The sequence below is a fragment of the Anoplophora glabripennis genome, unplaced genomic scaffold, assembly GCF_000390285.2.
Source record: "Anoplophora glabripennis isolate ALB-LARVAE unplaced genomic scaffold, Agla_2.0 scaffold736, whole genome shotgun sequence".
NCBI lineage: Eukaryota > Metazoa > Arthropoda > Insecta > Coleoptera > Cerambycidae > Anoplophora > Anoplophora glabripennis.
The window spans coordinates 221,093-237,759 of NW_019416827.1; the positions used below are offsets into that span (position 1 = coordinate 221,093).

At 33.2% G+C, this 16,667-nt stretch overlaps 1 protein-coding gene across 1 annotated transcript; it reads left to right on the top strand.

Annotated features, from left to right (window-relative positions):
- Window positions 1–1,977: 1,977 nt before the first annotated feature.
- On the top strand, window positions 1,978–16,432 carry LOC108913050 (serine/threonine-protein kinase ATR-like; the record flags this gene model as incomplete). The annotated part of the gene is made up of 14 exons (XM_018718511.1): window positions 1,978–2,536; window positions 3,115–3,657; window positions 5,886–6,569; window positions 6,878–7,725; window positions 9,525–9,636; window positions 9,691–9,926; window positions 12,132–12,363; window positions 12,420–12,605; window positions 12,687–12,830; window positions 15,214–15,381; window positions 15,438–15,672; window positions 15,724–15,971; window positions 16,022–16,192; window positions 16,248–16,432. Coding segments are annotated over exons 1-14 (4,508 nt in total), but the record flags the coding sequence as incomplete, so codon positions are not given.
- Between the last annotated feature and the right edge of the window lie 235 nt (window positions 16,433–16,667).

The window sequence follows — 16,667 nt, forward strand, 5'->3', positions numbered from 1 at the left end:
CTTCAAAGCTAAATGAGCAAACAGACGTGCGAGAGAGAAAGCAAATAAAACTACAAGCTATTTCTCACTCCGTAAATTTTATTGGTTGAGAATTAGACCCCGTGATCCCCCCTCAGAGTAATAAATCTCCAGCACCATGGTTCGTAATTTTACGGACCGTGCTCCAGCACCTCACATTACGGAGCGAGAGAGATAGCTTACAGTATAATGTGCTTTCTCTCTCGCACGCCTCGCTCGTTTAGTATTGAAGGCTACCTCTAGTGGGTATATGCCCGAAGGGGTGTTCAGAGACTGTGATCTTATTAACTCGATCAGTAGGATCACTTATCTTGTCGTTCGAAAGGTAAACCATTTAAAAAAGATTTTTTACAATATTTTAATGTTAAAACTTGGATCTGTCTCTATTGTCCGTCCTATGGCATTCAAAAACAGTTATAATGAATTAAATATTTGTTTTTAAATACAAAAATACTTCTTCAATTCGGAAAACAACTGTACTGATCCATCTGATCTGATCTCAGATCATCCGAAAACCCCTGATCACAAGCTTATTTTCGCGCCAAGTAGTCCAAATACATAACTACTATTCGTTTATTAAATAGTTTCAGTTGAAATATTTAGGTAACGAAATTATAAACTTCTAAAAACCTGCACAAAATATTCGATTAAGATATTATTCATTATAAAAATAGGTATATCATAAATAGGAACTCTAATTATAATGTATCATGTATTAAATTTTAGGTTAAAAATGTCAACAATTGAAAATGATATTCCAGCATTTGGAATGTGGAAAATGTTTAATGATACAGTACCTGTATTAATTAAGGGAGATTGCTCAGAATCAGGCGTTAAAAGATTAGCTGGCATCATACAGTCAAAAGAATTTTCAAATATTTTTATTTACAGTCGAGATCCTCAAGTCTCCTTTGAGCAGTATCAAGAAATAGGAGAAAAATATAAAGCATTCACAACTTGGCTTTTAGGACAGTTTTTTTATTTATTAGGATATGATAGATTTTCAAAAATTCACGATATTATTATTGAGACCCAGTTGTCTATTTTGGAACAACTGTCTAAAACTCAAGTACATATTTATCATGAGCTAGCAAAAGAGTACCACCGAGCATTTGAGTCTTTAGTTAATTATTACAAGGAGCCACACGATAAACTTTTACTTCATGTGTTCGTACCTACAACATTTACTGATTTGAATACCAAACTTGATTTAACTCAAATATATATAGAAATTACCTCAAGAAAAAAATGCATCGTACTAATAGGGAAATTAATAAAATTTCTTAAATATATTCTACTAGAAAATTTTTTATTTTTTAGTTTTGATGAAAGTACCTTAAAATCTCTTGATGCCATCTTATATTTAATGTCTGTGATAGACTTTCCGATGAAATTAGATATAACTGATATTTTTGTTAATATTTACAGTCAACCAAAACATGGTTTTGAGGAATATGATTTAGATATAATAAAAAAATTTAGAATATTTTCGTCACTTTTTGAACAGAATGTTTATCATTTTTATAATACAGAAGTCGGATTTAAAAATGAAGACAAGGAGAAACTTGAGACTTTACTGATATCATACTTACAATTTAGTAGTGACATAAATTGTAATAATAATAGGAGGATAGGTAACTTTATTGTTTCAAAATATTTAGAAACAGAAAATCAGTTTTTACCATCCAAAAATGTATTACTTATGGTTATTAAAACTAATAACTATAATATGAGTTATGAGAAAGATGAAAGATTTTTTAAAAAAGTTTGTCAAATGGTTAACTTTTCCAGTGGTTTACCTGTTTATTGTTTTAAAAATATAATATTCAATGAAATTTGTGAATCTAAGGATGAAAAGTCATACTTAAATTTATATCAAATCGATACATGTGATGTATGGAAAACAATTTATAAAAGAATTCTAGAAAATTTAAAAGAAATGCAATGTAGGAATACATGTAGTATAACAAAATTTTTAGATTTTTTTGAAAATATTACAGATATGTTATTACAAATCATAATGGAATTTAAAAAAATCGAGAAAAGTAAAAGTTTATATTTTTTTGAAGAAAAAGAAATCTTGTTATATTTTCTTATAAAATACAATGCTCACTGTAATAATTGTGGTAGTACAGAGGTTAAACCTGAACGATGTCTAAGATTTTTCATAAACTTAATCCTTATTTCAAATTCAAAAAATGTTGATATTATATTTCATTTTTTGGCCTTTCCTCTGCTCTATCCTTCTTGTTATAAAAATATTAATGAACTCCCTGAAAACTTTATCGGAATGGGGGCACTGAGTGAAATTAAAAGAGGAATTAAATTATTCTATTCCTCTTTATCCACACAAAATGTGGACAAGAATATTTCTCTTCAGCACATAAATGAACTTTTTATTGTTATGTCGAGCAGTTTATTGATCTTGAACACCTCACAAGTTCAACAAATCGAGAAGTTATATATGAAAATTTGTACAAATGTCATAGAATCGAACAATGAAGAACTTATACTGTTGGTAAGTAAAAAAATATTCAATGATCTTTAAAAAGATGTTTATTTTCAGTATGTAACATTTAATTGAGAATTGGAAAATATAAATATCCATTAACGGTTATAAAAAAACTTTTACTAAAGTTATTAAAATACAGTGTGGCCCATTAAGAACTAGATCAGCCATTTAAAAAAATTTTTGGGACATGATTTTGATAATTCTTTTTATAAGTACTTATTGGCCATCTAAATGTATTTAGCAATTACAATGCTCCAGTTCGTAATATGTGGCTCGTTGCAATATCTTTGGGCATGTATTTATTAAAAATCTGGCTTACTAACCTTAACAAACACCTGCATCTAGAAAGCCACTGTTTATAAAAAAAAATTATTGGATTCGTAGGTATGTCCCAAAAAGTTTTAGAAATGTGTCTTGGTTTTTAATGAGTCATACTGTATGTGTAATATGTATTATATTTAAATTAAGAGAAACTTTTTAAAGGTATTTTCGAAATTCTGTCTATTTTAAGTTTTTTAATCATCAATTAGTTTAGTAGTTTCAATGAAAATATTTGTGAAATTATACATTTTTTTTCTTTGCAGATAATTGAAGCAGTGCCACATCTCCTCAATGTATTCAAAGATGTGGAAAACTTAATTTTAAATATTTTCAAGCCAATTTTTTTTATGTCTCATAAAACAATCCAGGAAAAGTCAATGAATATAGTGCCAAATATTTTGTGTTGTTTATCATCCGACTTCCTAAACGTTCTAAAGTGGAATAATACTGAAAATAAACTTACTATAAAAATATGCTGCGTCAAATGTGATTTAAAAAACGAGGATGTTGATAATTTTGTAAAACCAAGATTCGGTGAAGATGCAGTCGGAATTACCTTCCAAAAAATTCAATTTGAACCTTCTCTTTCAAATTTTTTGCTGAAACCCACTCTAACAGTTTTTACAACTGGTACAGCAGATATAAAGATGGCAGCTTTAGAAGCACTACCATATTTTTCTAGTCATGTCTTACAATTCCATTTTGCAAGCGTTGCAAAGATTTGGATAGAACTTGCTGGAGACCAAAACAAGAAAGTGCGTGAGAAATTTGCTGATGTGGTTTATTTAACTGTTGGACATGAACAGGTATATAAATATATTTAATATACATAATGTTTTCCAAGCTCATTTCATAACTTCAGGAAGTTGCTCTTGGATCATTTTAGACTAAAATTCCATAACGAACTTAAAATATCATATTTATTAGAAGTTAGATATGTCCATATAGTTGTTAAAACGTGACATGATTTCTAATGACACAATGATAGTACAAGAAGGATTCCTTTTAATTTTTCACTGTGAAAGATGACGGACATGGAGAACATAGGCAACCGAGTAAACATCAGAATATACCTTTCCTGTTTTGTCGAGAATTTCGCAAAAAATACTCAATAATTATAATTCATTCATGTACATAGTTTTATAAAAGCATTCTGTGGGGTGTGATTATGTTTCTAGTACTGTATGTGATTTTCTGTATATTCAACAGGCGTCTAAAGTTCAGGAAATGTAATCACAAACATAAGATGTAAAAATATTCCCTTTTTCCTTATTCTGAATGTATTGTCAGCTTGTAACCTGTATCATGCCTTGGAGAAAACTTGTATAAATGGTACAGTGAAGAAATATTGTTTCTAACTTGCTTAGATTTTGCAAAACCATTATCAAATAACTGCTATAAATTCACTGAAAATTACGCATAAAAATGCCTCCCTTAAAAGAAATATTTTAAATAAACTGGTACATTTAAAGGAACAGAGATAAATTCTACTTTCTTTTCCTTAAGTATTGCTTATTTTTAAATTTCAATAGACTGTTAAAACAAAAATGATCTAATTGTAGCCTATTTTACAAATTTTTGTGCCGTTTCTGTTAGAAAAAACTGACTAATAACATTTTTAAAACTTAGTTTTTTATCGTTCTATTAAAATGTTGCTATGTGTAGTTAACACTTTCTTAAATGTCATAGTGTAATCTGAAAAAATTATATACAGTGTAGGAAAGTACCGATGGTCTATCAGGAGTTACGTGAGAGCGATAAAGTAAGCCATAGAAATCCATGTGATAGACAAGGATGGCTATAATGAAGGCGTCTAATAGTCAACGCCCATTTCGCCCTTCCACAAATAACAAGTGGATCTTATTTGTGGAAGGGCGAAACGGGCGGTGACTATGACACACCTTCATTATAGCCATCCTTCTCTATCGCATGGATTTCTATGGCTTACTTTATCGCTCTCACGTAACTTCAGATAGACCATCGGTACTTTCCTACCCTGTATAATCCTTTGAATTTTGCTTTTCAATTAATGAAATAATAATAATTAAATAATTTCAATTACAATATCATTTTTAATTATCTAATTATTTAAAAAAAATCAATAAGGCAATATGGAAAACAAAATTTCAATTAAATAGGAAATTTAAAAGAATGCAAAACAAATTTAAACTCAAACTAAAAAAAGTAATTTTTTTTATATTTTTGTCATTTTATGAGCTTTGAAGTTATTTTGTTTTATTTTAAAATAGGTAGCACAGAATAGAATACATTTAAATTGCTTCCAATATTTATCAATTCAGTGAATTTTTGCCTTTAATTAATAATATCAACAGCCCAATTTTCGTAAGTCTAACATCTTCACAGATACAGTGGAGTTTGGTTATTACGACTCCACTGTTAATGACTGAGATCATATTATGGGATTACTAAAATTAACTCCTAGTGATCTCTCTTTCCCTCCTTCCCCTCACCCTTCCTACCACATCCCTCTCCATCCCTCTCCTTCCACTTCATCCCCCCTCCATCACCATTTCCCCCTTGCTCTCCCTCTTCATCCCTCTCTCTATCTCTCTCATTTTCGGTTTGCTTGTCATTAAATGTATCTTTTAGTATGACGTGATTTCACTGTCACTTGAGATATTGGTATAACCCAGCGGTCGGCAACTGGCGGACCGCGGTCCAGATCCGGACCGCGAAAGATAAAAACTGGACCGCCAAAAATTTTTTGAAAGTCAAATTATTTAAAAAAAATATTTTTCTATAGATAACAATTGATTTTTGAATACAAATATGCCTATCTATCATATTATTTTGTGAGTGCAAATTAAAACAAAAAATTAGTAAGGAATACGAGTTTTTTTTCTGGACCTCCTTAAAAATTTTCAAATGTATTCGGACTCCACCTAAAATTACTTGCCGACCCTTGGTATAACCGAACTCCACTCCATTTGAATAAATATCAACTTTTTTTTACTTCCACACCCACTATCTCAAAATTCAACGGTTTTGAACTACAAAACATATTCTATTTTAGGAAAATTCCATATTATCTCAAGACACTAAAAAAGACATTCTGGAAATAGTATTTAACAAACTTCTCAGTTTAACAAAAAAATCATTACAATTTTCCGATTACGTGTTACAAGATACCCTGTTAAGAACAATGGAAGAAATTTCGATGATGAAACATGAAACCATTATGGTGGAATCTATGACAATTTTAATATATTTCATTATGATTCCCACGTCAAAATATTCGTTGCTTGCTGTAAATAAATGTTTCAAGTTGGCCAAAGCGAATGAAATGACCACCACTTCGATCTACAGCCAAAACAAAAAAGAGCTGTGTAAGGTTATTGTTCATCTCAGTTCTGTAAATCAAGTTCTTATTAACTATACCCTGGTGAATTCTTTAGAAAAAGTTTCGCTCATGTTGGGGTTCTACAGCCCCAAAGATTTTTTAAATCAAGAGAGTAATTACCTTCTACCATTTTTTATTGCTAAAACAATTAAAATGCCTGCAGTCACAAAGTTAATACAAGAGATGGCCTTGTTAATGGAGTTAGATGTGTCGGAGATGTTATCTTGCAAGTATGGTTATATTTTCATCTACATATTTCTGGAGGAACTGCCAAAGGATGATTTTAAGCAGTGTATGCTTTTTTTGGAAAAAACAACTGGGATGAGTGGGTCCGCTTTAAGGAAAAGGAACTTCAGGGTGAGTAAATGAAATGAAATGAAATGAAATGAAATGAAATGAAACCCCAGCATTTAATACTTAATGTTATAAGAAATGGTGTCAATTGTGGATGTCATTAATAAAAATTAAGAATAATATGGGTCCAGTAACGGAACCCATTGGTACATCTGTGCTAAAGTATCTCTTCCTCGGATGTATAAATATTATTCATTACAACACACTAGTCTTTCCTGTAGAAAAGATTTAAATGTGCTGGTGTTGACAGTAATTTCTCTGAAAGACTCTGTCTATCTGTAATTATAATAAAATAAAATATTTATTTATAGATCATTTTAAATGAGCTACTCCTGAACTTTCACGAAAAAAGGGATAGGGTCATACTAGCCTTAACCATCCTGACTGATGAAGACAAAGAGAATAAATCGAATTCGATTCCCGATTACCTTCAACCGCACTTCCTCGGAATTTTGTTGTACTTTGATGTTAGACTGATTTCGAGGAATTCAAAGAAAGAGGGGTTTTTACAAAGTTTAGCGGACTTATTTAAATTTATGGGTCCCAAACATATCATGCCGTTACGTTTTAAGATAATCGCAATGCTTCAGACGATAAAATATGAAAATTATCCGCATTTAATATGTGAAGTGTGGAACTCTTTCATACGCTCCTGCGAGATTGAATCTCTAGGGCCGCAGTTGGCTACGATATTTGTTTCTATGCAGCCGTTATTGGACCATTGCCCTAGAGAGACAAATGCTATTTTCAAATATCTCATTATAGAAAAGGAAGCTTATACAAGGGACTACATTTCCGATTTATTTTTTGTGAATAATGCAAATGTGGATCATGACGTATCTAACGTGATAAAAAACGCTTTGCAACCCTTAGAAGATTTTAATTTGAAACAGAAAATTCAAGCATTTTTAAAATACTTGTCACATGAGGCCATGGAGGTAAGACTACAGGGCTTGAAACAATTAAAAAACTATCTGGTTCAGAGCAGAGAAGAATTAGACCAGATGATATTGGACTATAACGGCATTGACGATATGATTGTAGAACTTATCGACACGTTAACATTAGGTTGTCGGGAAAAAGACGAGGCTTTAAAATTGGCATGCGGAGAGGTATTTGGCGAGCTAGGCGCAATAGAACCAAGTCATTTACCACGAAGGTAACATAATTAATGGGATTTGAATAAGTTCTCGCTTTTTTTCACGAAAAGTAATGCTTTATAGTAAAAAATATGTCACTGAAACTATTGTCCATTCACTACTTTTTCCCATCATTCTGGCAGTTATTTAATGCCATATCGGAAAAACAATACGTCTTTTGAGGCTATTCAAAAATCGACTTTTTTTAACAGGTTCATAAGATCCATCCACCATCTATTAGAAAATAGCAAGGACTTATTTAATGTCCCTATAACTAAATATTACTAACACACATATGTAAAAATATATAGAAAAATAATTCCTTGGATAATTTTAAGAAGAAAAACTTATGCCCTAAACAGCTTAGCTTTCCAAATACGAGGGTGGTCTGAAAAGTTTCCGACCTAACAAAGATACAAGACATTTTTTCAGATTTTTTTTTTATTTTTCAACATAGTCTCCTTGTAACTCTACACACTTCTCCCAGCGATGCTCCCATCTCTGTAACCCGTCCCGTCCAAATAGTGCTCGGCGTTTTTCTCTGCAAAATAATCGTTCACGGAGGTGATTGCCTCTTCATTTGACGAAAATCTCGGTCCTCCGAGCGCAATTTTTAGATGAGGGAACAAAAAGAAATTGCTTGGGGCTAGATCTGGTGAGTAAGGCGGATGGTCAAACCGTTCAAACCGTAATTCGTGGATTTTCACCATGGCAACCGCTGAGGTGTGAGACGATGTGTTGTCTTGGTGAAACAGGATTTTCTTTTTCTGCAAATGTGGCCGTTTTTCCGCAAGTTCTGCTTTCAGCTTGTCAAGTAATGATGCGTAGTATGCTCTTGTAATGGTTTTTCCTTTTTGAAGATAATCGATTAAAATAACTCTATGACTATCCCAAAAAACAGTCGCCATCACTTTCCTAGCCAAAAAAACAGTTTTTGTTTGTTTGCGTATAATAGCGTATCCAATTTTCATCTACAGTAATTAATCGGCGCCAAAACTCGGTTTTATCGCGCCTAAACTGCGCCAACAGAGCGTTGGAAATGTTCATTCGAACACGTTTTTGGTCTAATGTGAGCAAACGCGGCACCCAACGCGCGGACAGCTTTCTCATGTTTAAATGTTGATTTAATATGTGACAAACACGTTCTTTTGACATGTTCATAACCTCTGCTATCTCTCTCACTAATTCGGCGGTCGTCTAGCACCATTTGGTGAACTTTGGCAATGTTTTCGTCGGTAGTTGCAGTTTTTGGACGTCCCCAAACGTTCATCGTCTCGCAAGCTCTTACGGCCACGTTTAAATTCAGCTGCCCAAAATTTCACTGTGGTAAATGATGGTGCAGAGTCCCCATACACAGAATCCAACTCATCTTTAATTTGTGTAGACGTATTGCCTTTCAAAAACAAATATTTAATGACAGCTCGATGCTCGATTTTGTCCATTTTCATAAAAACACTCACATCAACTCACTCAAACGACTGTTACATAACAACTGCGCGTCCAAAATGGCTGAAACTTTGGTGAGTAATTGTCAACAGATGAACAACGAAATTCATTAGCTTATATTTACGAGTGCTGTCATCTTCATCTTGAGGTCGGAAACTTTTCAGACCACCCTCCTATGGGGTGTTATAGCTTTCTGTTTTTTAAATTTATTTCTCAAGTATCGTTAAAGATGAAACTGAGACACTGAATATTAGGGCATAGACCCATACGAATTTTTCTTTTGAAAACTATCACAGGAAGGAATTCCTAATATATTTTTTTGTATTTAAGATACATTTTGTAACGAAATAGATTTTTTCAATTATACTTTCAGATACACTCAAGAAACCGACAAATCATTCTCTTTCTTTATGAACGAGGACAGTTTTATCATAAACCTGCTAAATGAATTAATAAGGGCACTGCAAACAGAGAAGAATACTCAGGTAAGTACGGTACGACATTTCCAGTCACCACTTAACACATTTTTATTTACATAGAACATGGATAGATATGCCCTAGCTATACAGGAGATATTAAAAGATTACGACATTTCTTCCGATCAATCTAGCAGTAAATATTATCTTTGGGAGCAATTTCCCGAATCGCACAAAGAAGTAATGTTGCCATTACTAAGCTCTAGGTATATGATAGCCCAACCGATCGTAAATAACAATTTTCCAGTTCCTATCTATGGTTCCAATGTAGGTGCATCTTTCCAGTCTTGGTTATACAAGTGAGTAATAAAATTTGTAATGATTTACATGTGGGTAACAGTATTTTAAAATAATTAACAATTATTACTTAATTGTAATGTGTTATACCACCTCAATTTGGTAAGATTGTTTTTTATCATATGCAGTGTAAAAATAATTATATTTTAAAAGAGAAGTATCACAAGTTCATTATGAGCTGTTCCTGCACTTTATTACTAAGCCGCTAGATTCAAATATTATTTTAGTAAGTATGAGCTGCAATTAGTGTGCTAGATTTAGAAAACACTAAAAGCGGGAGTCACATGAATGGAGAAAAAGTAGACAATTGTGCCACTGGCAAAAATTATAGAGTATGTCTCACTAAGTTGGAACCATATGGAAAACTTTTTTATTATTAATTTTAGGAAAAAAAGTTATTCATAAAAAATTCTGCATGTTCTAAAATCTAATATACAATCATCGGATATTAAACTTTTTCAGTCGTATACGCGGTTTGTCAAAAAATATGAATTTTACTCAAGAGTAAAGTACCTTTGTATTTGACAATATTGAAAATTGTTATAAAGAAAAGTTGATCAGAACTAAAAACTACGTTCAAATATGCAATTACATCCATTTATATTGAAAAATTAGGTTTTGTTATTTTTTACTAATCTTTCTATTTTGAATGAACATTTATCTACTGTGATTATGAAACACATGATAAACTTTTAGTTTCTAAATGTTTTCTAACAATGCTTCAAACTGCGTATTCTCATAGGCAACCAGCTTTTGGCGTTTTCCATTAAAATTATTGAGTACTCTTTCTATTTTGATTAATACACAAACAAATTCGGTTTTTAAAAGACTGTTCAACATCGGTCAGCATGTTTGGCCTAATTTCTTGAATTGCTACTGTAACGTAAACTTTGCTTTTTATAAATCTCCATAAAAAGAAGTGGTAACTTGTCATATCTGGCCAAGGCCAACTCACTGGTCCCCCGCTCCTAATCTGTCTGTTGGGAAAAGTTTTGTGTAAAAACTGACGAACCGCAGCGGTAATGTGAGGTGGAGCACCGTCATGTTGCATATGTCGCCTAACAAATCTTCTAGAGTATTTGCTAAAAAGTTTAAATAAACTGCTCCAGTTAGATGCTGGTCAAAAAAGATTGGTCCAATGACATGGGTTCTCAAAATTGCTCCCCACACATTGAAAGACCATCGTTGGCTATGAGTTGTCCGGAATTGGTGAGGATTTACTGTGTCATAATAATGGCAATTACAGTTATAATTATTAATGAAACCATTTTTATGAAAAATAGCCTCATCGGAGAACATGACAAAACTCCAGTTTCCGCTGAAAGTCTACTTTTAGTAACTCTTGGTATAATTGGATGCGATAAGGATGTTCTGTGCTTTTGTAAAATCCTATGTATCGACGTTGTACTAATACAATTGCAAGGCCTTCTTGACACTGTTACATAGCTACTTTTTTGGACTTTAGAAAAGAACCTGATTTTTCTGGCTAACTGTTAGAGATAAGTATGGACAATCTTATATCAGTTGAATGGCATTCAATTTTGCATTCACCCATGACAATTAATATGGGTCGTTCCATTTGAAAAAAAAAAAGTTTTTCAACTCGTAAGATTATTAAATGTAGGTCTCAGTATTTCCGAGTCTGAATAACGTACATGTTTTTCTCACAGATGACAAGATAGAGTAATTTATGCCAAAACGAACTATGAAAACTGCAGGTTTCTAACTCTTACGGTTTAGACGTTATCTAGCCTCATTTAGAGAGCTGAAATCATAATTTTTTTCAAGAACAACTGATTATCTCGAAAACGGTAAGTTTTAAACACCATGTACAATTAATAAACTCTACCTAATATTAACGGAATTCAAAAATGCAATAATACACAGGGTGTTCCATTTAAAATAATAAAGTTATGTAGCGCTCACGTGAAATGGAACACACGAGACATTCTACTTGTATCAACCTCGGTTGTATTCTGTTACGATATATATAACTTAATTAATATTAGTGAGTTACTGAAATACAGTAGTTTTAGAGTGTTCTGCTTGAAACAGGATGTTCTGTAAAATTACGGAAGTCTCCCGCCTAATTCGCAACCATAGCCACAACAGACTAAAAGGTTGCAGTGGAGGGCTGGTATTTAGACTTAACCGAACTTAACCAAACCTAACCTAATCTAACCTACAATATAAAAATACATTTTTAGCTGGACATGCAGCCTATTATCCTCACTCCCAAATGAAAGAAAGCAACTTTTGACAGTTTGTTTACCTAGTATGAAACAAAGCAAGCGTATTCTGATGAACTTTCTACCACACATTCTATTACATGCTTTATTAGAAGGACCTGATGATATCGGTGATAAATCTTTTGTAGAGTTTCAAACCGTTACCAATTCCTTTACAAAGAAACGAAAATTGGATGAGACCGTTCTTGGTGTAAGAATGTTAAAGATATTGACAGTACCATTGATTTAAATAATGTATATTTTTAGTTAAGACCATTGAAAATTCCAGGAGTGTCAGTTGAACCTCAAATTGTAACTCCCGAAGAAGTAAAACAGATGCAATGCACAAAAGTTGTGTTCTTACTGTTAGACTTTTTGGACCGTTGGTTAAGGGAGTGGCAGTGGCAAAAGGGCCTAGAAGGAATTACTAATGAATTTTATAAAAAAATTAAGGTGTGTATTGTACATATTTAATAATTTTTTGCTTATATACATATTATGTAATTTAGTTTAAAAAAAACTGAATTTTTTCAGAACTTTCAACTCAGACTTTGCAAACTTCAGCTGGCAAAATGCAATTATCATTGCGGGGAATATCCTAGAGCTTTAATGTACCTTGAAGATTACATAACGGAGAATAACACGGAAATAAACAACCATCTCTCATTTTTCGCAGAGGTGAATTTCTGATTTTAGTTAAAAAGGCAAATCGCCGCTATATTCATCCTTTTAAATGCATTTTTTATACAGGGTGTAACTAAATAAGTGTAAAACATTTAAGGGGGTGATTCCTCATCGAAAAAAAGATAGGATCTTTCATATAAAGAAACTTCATTGGAGCATCCCTTGTTAAGATACAGCCCCTTAAAGGGGGTACATAAAATTTGTTTAACAATTTTTTTCACAAGCACTAAACAAGTTACAATATTGAAATTAACCTGACATTTTCTACTACCAAAAAGACACTTAGCCAGTAATTTATTTGGTTTACCCCATGGTAGTAAGGGGTGGAAAACGCAACCCCTAAAATTTATTTCCAACGTAATTTTTTGTCTTATTATTTTTTTACCATTTAAAAAATTATTTCCGATAGCCTGTTTCATTCTAAAAAAAAATGTCTCTTGAATTTTTTGCCCAAATTAAACCAGTTCGCAGTAAAAAATTATTTTACGAACAACTACAGAGATACATCGTCATAAATGCGGACTGGATTTACTGTTATTTTGTAGTTACTACCTGCATTAAATGATTAAAGGGGAATAATCAAAACTAATTTAATAATAACAAAACATACAACATGTAGAAATCATAGTAAATGTTCAATATGTCTACCTTCAGACATTACGCATGCGTCTAGACGTCGGCGCATTGAGCCACGTATTCGCTCAAATATTCCTGGAGTCTCTCTAATTACCCTGCACGCATCGATAATGCGGTTTCTTAAGTCCTCTACATCGCGAACAGGAGTACGATAAACCAAATGCTGCAAATGGCCCCAAGTAGACAAATCCAGAGGATTGAGATCCGGGGATCGAGCGGGCCAATTCTGTGGTCCTCCTCGACCTATCCACTGATTTGCATATGTTTCAGTTAAATGCTGACGTGCTACTTGACTAAAATGGGCGGGAGCCCCATCATGCATAAAAACCATATCCCTTCTGACGCCCAAAGGAACTTCCTCCAGCAGTACGGGGGGATGCACTTTTCTTAAAAATTGAACGTATGCCTCACCATTTAATCGAGGAGGTAGAAAATGAGGCCCAATTAAATAATCCCCAATAACTCCGACCCACACCTTAAGAGAAAACTGTTCTTGATGGTTAGTTTCGACAATAGCGTGATGGTTTTCATCAGCCCATATGTGGTAATTATGAAAATTAATAATCTTGTCCCGAGAAAAACTACATTCGTCTGTGAATTCGATCGTCTTCAGAAAGTCACGATTTCTTCTAATCATTTCCAGCATCCAATTGCAAAATTCAAGACGGTTCGGAAAGTCTCGCGGTAACAGTGCCTGTACTCGTTGCAGATGGTAAGGGTATAAGAGATGTTCCTTTAAAATTCGAAATACCGTCATATGATCAACATTTAGCTGGAAAGCAATCTTTCTAGTACTGGTAGTAGGTTGTTCTTCTATCAAATTAAGTACTGCTGCCTCAAGCTGTGGTGTTCTTACTTCTCGATGGCGACCACAATCCTGCGTTCTTTTGTTGAATGAACCATATTCACGTAATCGTTGATGAAGTCAGACAAATATTCTATGTGAAGGATGCTGCCGTTGAGGATACATTTCAGCATATCTTGTAGAAGCTTCTAACCCATTCCCCTGCGACAGACCGTAAACGTAATGCATATCAGCCATTTCCTCATTTGTGTATGCCATTTTAATAACAAGTGAATTATTAAAGTAACAAATTAAGAACAGAACAATACACAATTAGTATTACTTCAATTTCAAAAATTTACAAACTGACAGCTTGATTCCAATTTAATTGTCAGTATCGCTAATGGCGGCCTACTAGATAAATTAGTTTCGTATTTTCGTTTTATGGCGATATGTATCTTGTTCGTAAAATAATTTTTTGCTGCGAACTGGTTTAATTTGGGCAAAAAATTCAAGAGACATTTTTTTTTAGAATGAAACAGGCTATCGGAAATAAATTTTTAAATGGTAAAAAAATAATAAGACAAAAAATTACGTTGGAAATAAATTTTAGGGGTTGCGTTTTCCACCCCTTACAACCATGGGGTAAACCAAATAAATTACTGGCTAAGTGTCTTTTTGGTAGTAGAAAATGTCAGGTTAATTTCAATATTGTAACTTGTTTAGTGCTTGTGAAAAAAATTGTTAAACAAATTTTATGTACCCCCTTTAAGGGGTTGTATGTTAACAAGGGATGCTCCAATGAAGTTTCTTTATATGAAAGATCCTATCTTTTTTTCGATGAGGAATCACCCCCTTAAATGTTTTACACTTATTTAGTTACACCCTGTATAAATTATTTTTAAACTAAAAAACCTTCAGAAGGTAAAAGTTTTGTAAAAAACTGCATCTTTTTAGATTTATGCTCAACTCGATGAATTAGATGGGGTAGCTGGTGTGAGCGCACTACAACAAAATGAACCGTCCATCGAACAAAAAATTCTAGCATTAGAAGTTTCTGGAAAGTTAGCGGATGCAATAACTTGTTACGAAAGAATATTAGAACCGAAAATACATCACATTCAAGTAAAACTTGTGTTAATGAAAATATATATTCTCGCACAAAAATAAATACGTTTTAGGGTTTAGTGCAGTGCTATTTGGACTTGGACAACGTGAATACTGCTTTAAATTTTGTGAAAGGCGCTCAAAACAACCAACTAGAATTCGGAAACATGTTGCTAGAAATGCAAGCCGAACCTTTATGGCGTTTGGGAGAATATGACGAACTCGATGGTCTGTTGAGGAAACCAGAACTTATTAGGAACAAAAGTTGGGGTGTACAAGTAGGACAGGCCTTGCTATATTTAAAGAATGGTAATCGTGTAATTTTTAAAACTATTTGTTGTTTATGTGTTTGAAATATAGGAAATCGAGACGAATTTAAAAACACGCTGGATGGTCTATTAAAATCCCAAGTGGAATCGTTTGGCGCTGCTAGCTTGGAAGTTGGTGCTTACCAGCACGGGTACAGTTGTATATCTAAGTTACATGCCTTAAACGAGCTTCGGCAAGTTGAAAATACGCTCTCCGAATTATTCTTGAAACCTAACGATAATACATATACGAAAAATGTAATGATGAAATTGACGGATGAATGGATGTTACGAATCAAGGTATAGTACGTCATTGCTATTGTTGCTGTTTATTATCATAGTTTTTGCAGGTTGTACAGGAATCTGTTAGAGTTGTAGAGCCGCTGCTATGCATGAGGCGGGTTTCTTTGAACCTCGCCAAGAAAATCGCAGAGGAAAGAGTTCCCCAAGCGATTCCCTTTCTAAATTCTCTTATAGGGGAGCATTGGCTACTTAGTGCTAAAACTGCAAGGGCTGCAGGGGTAAAACGATTTAGATATCAAACACTTAACCGTAAAATAATTTAACATGTTTTAGATGCACCAACAAGCTTACACGTACACAGTAAAGGCCGAAGAGTACGCTCCTCCTACTTTATTCGTAGAAAAAGCTAAATTACACTGGTTGAGGGAAGAACACGAACAAGCCTTAACTACGTTGATCAGAGGCCTAGAAAGTTTTTCAACAGGCAGAAATTTTGCTGATCTAACCATGGATGAAACGTAAGTTTAATCCAAGAATGTGGATAGAATATACTGTCGTTAGCAAAACACGAGAATTTCAAATATTTGTTGTTAAATAGATCCCAAAGGCGAGTTCTTATGATCTGGAATTTCATAAAGTATTGCGAAAACAAATCAATCGAAAAACGTTGACCTTGTAATTTATTTTTGATGTGCGGGAATAAAAATAAGTCATTGGTTGCCAAATCAGGGTTGTATGGCGGATGATTCAATT